At 34.5% G+C, this 8,743-nt stretch overlaps 1 protein-coding gene across 6 annotated transcripts in view; it reads right to left on the bottom strand.

The window, feature by feature from the left end:
• Window positions 1–2,464: 2,464 nt before the first annotated feature.
• Window positions 2,465–8,743, bottom strand: part of srek1 (splicing regulatory glutamine/lysine-rich protein 1) — a 31,394-nt gene continuing 25,115 nt past the window's right edge. For 5 of the 6 annotated variants that reach the window (XM_073840357.1, XM_073840361.1, XM_073840359.1 and 2 more), the window contains 3 exons: window positions 8,567–8,641; window positions 8,368–8,482; window positions 2,465–3,946 (listed from right to left, as the gene is read on the bottom strand). In XM_073840357.1, coding sequence (XP_073696458.1) covers window positions 3,794–3,946; window positions 8,368–8,482; window positions 8,567–8,641 — 343 coding nt within the window. In that variant the 3' untranslated portion in view covers window positions 2,465–3,793. The remainder of the gene's footprint in view (window positions 3,947–8,367; window positions 8,483–8,566; window positions 8,642–8,743) is intronic. The other variant, XM_073840358.1, reaches the window with a different exon arrangement.

The raw sequence follows: 8,743 nt of genomic DNA, 5'->3' as shown, positions 1-8,743 counted from the left end.
CCAGTGCTCACGACAGAGACCACTACATCAATGACACAGCCCTAGATGTTCCTTAAAAGGGGTCGTGAAACACATTTTCAGATCTTTATATTACGGTTTAGAAGGTTAGCAAGTATAAAGTTTATGGTATAAAAAGTTCTAAAATGCGATAACTAATAATTTACCGTCATTATTTTCGTTATTTCACAAATACTTATTTTAAAGGGGATGTTACCTCTTTTAGAAACATAAGTATTTTTATCGATTGGATTTTATACCTAGTGTTCCATAGGGGAAAAAATTAAAATGAAACAAAGGGTGGGAAAATGACAAATTTCCATTTTTTGGTGCACTTTCACTTTAACCATTGTATATGACCTGTACAGTATATGGGTCATTCCCGAGCTGAGCCGCTGAACAGACTAGTTCTGTTCTTGCTTTTAGCACGGCGTGACTGGATACGTTCCTCATAAGCAGTCGTCAAAAATGACGACGCAATGAGTTACCTTTCGATAGGTAACGCTTCGGTTACTCACATAACCTCGGTTCCCTGAGATAAGGGAATGAGCATTGCGTAAGCTGGCATGCTAAAGTTGCACACGAATCGATGGCCGTCGCTTCAGTGGTTTGATTCTGATGAAATGACGCTTTTCGCCGACTTATACAGCAGTCAGCTCCGCCCCTCCTGGCGGGCTAAAGCGCCATTGGTTTGTGCAACTACACAAACGTTAACAAATCAGGCTTCAGTATCGGAATAAACAGGAGTTTCCCCATAAGCAATCGTCAAAAATGACGACGCAATGCTCGTTCCCTTATCTCAGGGACCCGAGGTTACATGAGTAACCGGAGCGTTATTAGGAGAAATGCCATAACATCTAGTTATTACAGAAAAAGATGTCGTTTTAATGAGATAATTGTCGTTTTAACAAGGAATCATCTAGTTTTTATGAGAAAAGATGTTTTAACGAGATAATTGTCATTTTCACAACATAACATTTAAAATTAAACAAAGGGTGGGAAAATGACAAATTTCCATTTTTTGGTGCACTTTCGCTTTAACCATTGTATATGACCTGTAAAGTATATGGGTCATTCCCGGGATTTGGTAATATTTCAGTCCTCCAGAATTTCTAAAGTGGTGGTTCACCAAAATTAATTGTTTAAAGCTTTTCACAATACTCTGGAATGCCCAACTTTTTTTTTTATCATAAAATAATGGCTTCTATCTATCTTAAACCAAGTATTCTGTCATGTGTTTGAGGCACTTCCCTGAGTTTGTACTTGTGTACAAAATGTGCATAGTGTCTGTGGTTTTTGGCAATAATGTAAGCATTTTTTTGTGTTTCTTTCCTGTGAGTAATATTTTTTATTAAAAAAAATGATATTTGATAAAAAAACAGACTTTACAATTATGTCCCTGAGTCTGAACTCAACTCTGTCACACTACCTCTGTGTTCATAATAATTTAGACTCATATGTGACATTATTTACCAGAAATTACATAATTCAGGTCTCTTTAATAGTGGTGCAGAAAATAGTAGTATCATGCTTTTTATTCAAATTTTTGAGGCATATTACAGTCAGTTAGGGTACTTTAAAGCTTAACAACTCAACTTTGATCCATAAGTATATGCTGCCAAATATGATCTACTCTCCTAACTACAAAAGGAGCAGTGGCCATTTTGAAAGAAAAACCTCAACCCCATCACATATATAAATATATATATATTTTTTTCATTGTTACAGGGTTGTAAACTTGTAACGGGGTTGAGTTATTCACTTAAATCAAAATCATGACAACTCACATCTTAGTTATAAACGGATTTTTTTGATGTAATATGTCCACTTAAACTTTGACAAGCTTCCTACATCAGACATTGCACCCAGATTTGCAGCAGAAAGACAGTTTGGGCACACAGATATGTTGACCCAAAAATAAGGGGACAATTTCAGAGAGAAACAAAACCAAAAAACACTTAAACCTTAAACCCCATCACACCTTGTTATATTAATATTTTTGGAAAAATATAGGGAAGACAATTAAGAATTAAATCATTTCTTGCTGATAACTATCTGATATGTTAAGGACTAAAACAATTAAAGTTTTAGTTTAAAGGTTTTTAGTTAAGGCTTTAGTTAAAGGTTTTAGTTCAGCTTTTAAAATAATTTTTTTTTTTTTTTTACAAATTAAGAGTACATAAAGACACATTTTGTGTATTTTTAGCTTCAGTCCTGCAAAAATGTGATACATTTTGCATTTGTTATCAGGGACACATGAGCAGTAGGTAGATGTTTGTTTTATAACAAGTTCTGTGTAAAGTCTGTGTAAATGTTTTTTTGTAACCATAAAGACAAAATTAGGGACTTGCAACTTGTCCTGAGCTAATGCACAGTGTAGTGAGTTTAACAGTTGCAAGCACCATTCACAATTTCTTCAGAAAATGTAAACAATTACATATTAAGAAAAACACTGCAGCTGATGAACTGGAAGTATAATAAATCTTTAATGTAAATATTATGTTAGGGAAAATCTTTTATACACATATGTCTAAACAGATGCACAAAATCACTCAAATCAATAGAATTCACTTACTTTGTTTTTATTCATATTAGTTCTGCTGCTAACAAGTACTGTATATAATTAGATATACCCACTTACAAAATTAGACTGAACAAAAAAAGACGATATAAAAAATAAATAATATTCAGAAGCTTAAAGCTTTAGAGTGTAGTTATTCTGAATGAGACAGCAGTCACTGTTAATTTGTTTACTGTGCTCATCAATCAGTGAAGGCTTCTTAGAAAACCTATTAAAACATCTGAATATATGCCACACAACAATACTTGTATGAAGAGATTACTGTAGGACTCTGTATACACTGGTTCAAACAAAATACTGTTAAAAATAAGGATAAAACTATGCATTTTACATAAGCTTTGCTACAATACTAGATAAATAACTCTTTCGACTTTACATTGTTGTTAAATATTCTGTTGCCACACAAAATCTGTCTAGGCACTTTTAACATGCACTGTGTTCCTACACAGTTCACTCGGAGTGTTATAACGCACATGTACTAACAATATTTAGTTTTTTACCTCAGTAAATAGAAATAATGATAAAGACCAGATGGGTGAATCTCAAGATATCCCAAAATCAATTTCTTGTATTATTTTCATCACAATTAAGCAACTCCTTTTCCACTTTAATGTGAACAAGTCAAATTAAATTAAGCACAAAAAAAGTCTATCCAGGATGTCTTTTTTCGTTTTGCATTATAGCAATGATTAGCGTTTTAGGGAATATGCACGTAAATGTCATAAGAAAAATCATAAACATCCTAAGTTATGCATTATTGTCCTTATGCAAAATACATTGTTTAGATTTTGGGGTAAAATATAACTTTTTTTCTTAGATTCACTCTAACAATGGCTTTGTTTTAGTACGATAGACCAAAAAGAAAACAAAATAGCATAAAACTCTCTTTCCACAAGAGTGTAAACACAAAAAGTTACATGCAAAAGAAAACAAACGCAAAACTGATTTAAAAAAAAGTGACCTCAATACAAGCCCCTTCATATCTTAGCACAATAAAGACCATATCCAAAACTTTACAATTCCATCCATATGAATATCATATGACAGGTAGCATATTCACAGCTGTAGAAAATGTTTTCAGAAGCCTACAATCACACAGCAATGGACGCAAGAGAAAGCACTTCAAAAAGGAGTGACAGCTGTTACAGTATGATACATGATGCTGTGCTCTCCAGACACAACATCAGTGTTCTTGGCATTATGGATACATGTGAATCACTCAGCTGCAGAGAGATCATCCTCCTCGGCGTAAGTGCTCCCGTAGCTGCCGTTGAGATAAGCTTGGGGAGATCTGCCACTACCCACAGAGCCTGACCCATCCATGTCACTGTCATATTCGTGGTCTGCCTGCTCATAGCCCCTCTCCATCTGCAAAACCAAACCACGAATCAGAAAAGGGCAAACAACACTTTCCATTTAGTAAATCTGACTGAAAGCATCCCTTCATCTCTCTTGGGTGGTAAAGGGATAGTTCACCCAAAAAATGAAAATTGGATGTTTATCTGCTTACCCCCAGGGCATCCAAGATGTAGGTGACTTTGTTTCTACAGTAGAACACAAACAAAGATTTTTAACTCAAACCGGAACGTCCAACTGTATTGAGTGTGTTCACAACAGCCGGCGCGTGGCACGTCAACGTGATCTGCCATAGTAGATGCACGTGCGGAAGCGATCTGTTGCACATTTATACGCCACTTATTGTTTACACAGTGCATAGCGGCTACTCAAAATGGTAGTTACTTGTGCTTATCCTGATTCTGGCAAACGATTAAAAACTAAAAGATTACGTTTTCTTGTGCGAACTCATCCGGGAGTGTTGACTTTTCACCGACTACATTGCCAGATCACAATGACGCGTCACGCGCCGGCTGTTGTGAACGCACTCAATACAGTTGAACGTTACTGTGAATCAGAGGTAAATGATATGAATACTGTTCAGTTTCTTGCACAGACGATCGTTGTGTCTTAACACCTCAATGTATCACAAGCCACAGGGTTTAATTTGGTTTTGCCTGTGTATGTTTTTTTTACTCTCAAAGATTTGGTAACCATTGACTGCCATTATATGACTGACAGACTGCAACGGTTTGAGTTAAAAATCTTCATTTGTGTTCTACTGAAGAAACAAAGTCACCTACATCTTGGATGCCCTTAGGGTAAGCAGATCAAATTTTTATTTTTGGGTGAACTATCCCTTTAATAACCCCTGAAGTCATCATTAATTCCCATATGTGTCACATTTTTTTTTTTTTACATAAATACATTCCTTCAGCAAGAACGCTGTGAGGGAAATTTTTAATTAATCATGACTAATATTTATTTTTCTTGCAGGCTTAAAGGAATAGTTCACCCAAAAATGAAAATTTTATGTTTATCTGCTTAACCCCAGGGCATCCAAGATGTAGGTGACTTTGTTTCTTCAGTAGAACACAAACAAAGATTTTTAACTCAAATCGTTGCAGTCTGTCAGTCATATAATAACAGTCAATGGGCACCAAATATTTGAGAGTAAAAAAAACATACACAGACAAAACCAAATTAAACCCTGCGACTCGTGACGATACATTGAGGTGTTAAGACACAAAACGATCGGCCTGTGCAAGAAACTGAACAGTATTTATATCATTATTTACCTCTGATCCACTGCAATGTTCTACTGTCCTGAGCACATTCACAACAACCGGTGCGTGACGCATCAACGTGATCTGCCAGAGTAGATGCTCGCACGGAAGCGATCTGTCACACGTATACGTCACTCATTGTTTACACAGTGCATAGCAGCTACTCAAAATGGTAGTTACTTGTGCTTATCCTAATTCTGGCAACCGATTAAAAACAAAAATATTATGTTTCCTTGTGCAAACTCATCTGGGAGTGTTGACTTATCACAGACTACATTGCCAGAGCATGTTGACGCGTCACGCGCCGGCTGTTGTGAACACGCATAACACAGTTGAACGTTGCGGTGAATCAGAGGTAAATAATAATATAAATACTGTTCAGTTTCTTGCACAGACGATCGTTTTGTGTCTTAACACCTCAATGTATCGTCACGAGCCGCAGGGTTTAATTTGGTTTTGTCTGTGTTTTTTTTTTTTTACACTCAAAGATTTGGTGCCCGTTGAATGCCATTATATGACTGACAGATTGCAACAGTTTGAGTTAAAAAATCTTTGTTTGTGTTCTACTGAAGAAACAAAGTCACCTACATCTTGGATGCCTTGGGGGTAAGCAGATAAACATCACATTTTCATTTCTGGGTGAACTATCCCTTTAATAACCCCCGAAGTCATCATTAATTCCCAAATGTAACACTTTTTTTACAGAAATACTTTCCTTTAGCAAGAACGCTGTGAAGGAAATTTTTAATTAAAAATCATGACTAATATTTCTTTTTCTCGTTGGCTTAACATTTGTATGCTTTTAAATATTAAATGTCCCTAACACTTGAGCTCAAAGCTACTTAGTGTGTTGTAACAAAGGAGGCACATTGACAAGGCACCTAGAATGACAAGGCATCTGTCTGAATGTAAAAATAACCATAAAAACCCACGACTTGAGTAATAAGCTGAAGTAATCAAAAACCAAATTTGTCTTGCCAGTAACAGAGGGAAGGTTCGCTGAATTGCTGATATGAAGTAGTAATTACATTACAGCAACATTACGTAATGAGTCAAATCATTTTAAAATAGAAAACTGTAGTAATATTTCACAATATCACTGTTTTAACTACTAATATTACTGCATTTTTGATTAATTAAATTCAGCCTTAAAATCAACTTATCAAACTAAATAAAGTAAATCTTATAAAAACCCTAAGTTTTAAATATGGGCCATTCTACAGAATACAGAAGAGGTGCAAACTGCTCTTCCACAACCAACAAACATATTTAAAAAGCATTTAAGTATTTAAATCTTAGATGTTTATTAAGATCCTTCTACTATCTATTGAAAGCCACAATAATATTTTAAATATTAGTAAGCTTAATATACATAAAATCATCATTTATTGGGAATTTTCAATTGGGAGGTGGCCATCCCGAACCCTTCCCCTACCACTAAATTTCAACTTTGGATTTTTTCCACTGTTGTTTTAAAATAGTTTTTTATTCTTTAAAAAAGTTCAAAAAATATAAATTTTATATTTTCTTTATAAATTATGAAACGTTATGTAAAAAAATGTGTCCTGCATTTTTCATGTCACTAAAACAGTGTATGTTTTAGTCTACTGGTCAAGACTGATTTTAACTAAACCCATAAATGTATGATCAGGACATCTTCCTGTGTCCCTCTCTCTCAAAGCTACACAATGTGGGTACAAGTCATCATGAGGTAAATGTGTTATAAAGTATAAATAAATAAAAGTAAAAATAAAATAAAGTATACTGAATGATCAACTAAGATGTTATGACAGTTTTTGGTTCAATGTATATTCAAACTAATAAATCCTTAACTTTGAAATCAGTATGATCAACTTTTTGCCTTTTACAAAAAAAATTGGACAAATCTCATAATGAATGACAAATCTCATAGATTCCACTTGAAATATTGTTTAAAATGTAATTGTTATGGATTTACCTTTGGAAATATTTTAATAAAATAGCAAAATATATATATTTACAATGAAGAAAAATCTTAATAGGTCATTACTGTGTTTCGGTAGCGACAAATTTGGGGAGAGGACAAATATTCCTTTCTGAAAATACAAAATGACAATTAACTGCACAATTACTAGAAATTCTATAATTACTAGAAAAAGACATTACAAAGTTTCCAACTCTGACTTTGTACCAATTCTGTGGAACGTCCATAATTGATTCCATTTTCAGCTTTTTAAATCAATTATTGTCCAACACAAGTAATTCATGTTATGAATCATATTTATAACAGTCCTAAATGCATATAAATTAAGAAAAAATGAAAAACACTAGACTAATTGAGATTGATTTTTATATTTTGTAACTGATGCACTGAACATTCATTGTCAGCCTGATGTTTTGATGTACCATGTCAAAAGTGTTTTCCTCAGATGGTAAAAATGTCAAAAAAAAAAAAAAAACCCTGTTCACACTTCATCAAAAAGATGTACCATTTGGGGGAAATAGAAAAGCTTTACAGTTAAAACAGTCATTTTGATGGTTATCAGAGGAAGACAGGCGTGAAAAACACTATAAAAGTCAATCTTTGAGAGGATCAGCTGTGATCGTCTGTTTCTTATCTATAAAAACTAGAGCAGCATGCTGAGATACAGCTGAGCTACATGCTGTGCAAATTATTTAAACTAAACACACAGTGTGAACTTTGAAATGCATGGGGAGCAATGAGTCCTTCAATCTGAGCATTAGAGGTAGGCCTATAGAGTGCTCATTTATTGCCTCATTATGCAAATATAATATAATAGTATCAACGAAAACTATTGATTAATCCAGTAAGCTGAATACAAAAGAATAGTTGGAAGAAGACCTAGACAGTAGCTTTTATCCCATAACCAAACGCCTAATCTAATTAACATCGCACTGCTCTAACCGTCAGTCCACACGCCTCCAGAAATTAGCTGTACCTGGTAATGGCGTAGTTTCATGAAAGCCACAACATGAGTAAAAGTCACTGCACTTACAGGGTGCTATTAACATTATAAGTCACAAAGCATTTGTGTTGGTGTTAATTTACGTAACCTCAGACCAAAACTACTTTACCAAATCACCAATACAAATTCATTTCTTTCTTGTGTCTCATAAATTAAGCTTAATGTGTAAATGTAATGTGTTTGAAATATAAATTGGACACACCAGTGATGGTTTAGCTTTATGTTCATAATCCCTGCTTTTCCTCCTGGACAGTGAGCTCTCTGTCCTTTCCCTGCTGCTGTCCCGTCCTTTATCCCTCTTTTTATCTTTCTTGCCTCTGAAAATAGACAGGAAGTTAAGATTTTAATAAAGAGTCTGATCATACAATAGTGTCAGACACAAATTCTCATGCACAGTAAACCTTTTAGAAGGTGATGGTGACCTGGCTCTCTGCCTTGGTGACCTGGATCGAGATCTGCTTCTTTTCTTATGGACTCTGTGAGATAAATGGGAGAGAAAAAAAAGATCTTTATCTAAACAAACAAGCTAACTTCTAAAATCTAAAAAAATAAAAATAAAAAGTACCTTTTACTCAGTA

The sequence above is a fragment of the Garra rufa genome, chromosome 5 (assembly GCF_049309525.1).
Source record: "Garra rufa chromosome 5, GarRuf1.0, whole genome shotgun sequence".
Taxonomy (NCBI): domain Eukaryota; kingdom Metazoa; phylum Chordata; class Actinopteri; order Cypriniformes; family Cyprinidae; genus Garra; species Garra rufa.
The sequence above is the reverse complement of the archived record's forward strand: the minus strand, read 5'-3'. Positions and strand labels throughout refer to the sequence as shown.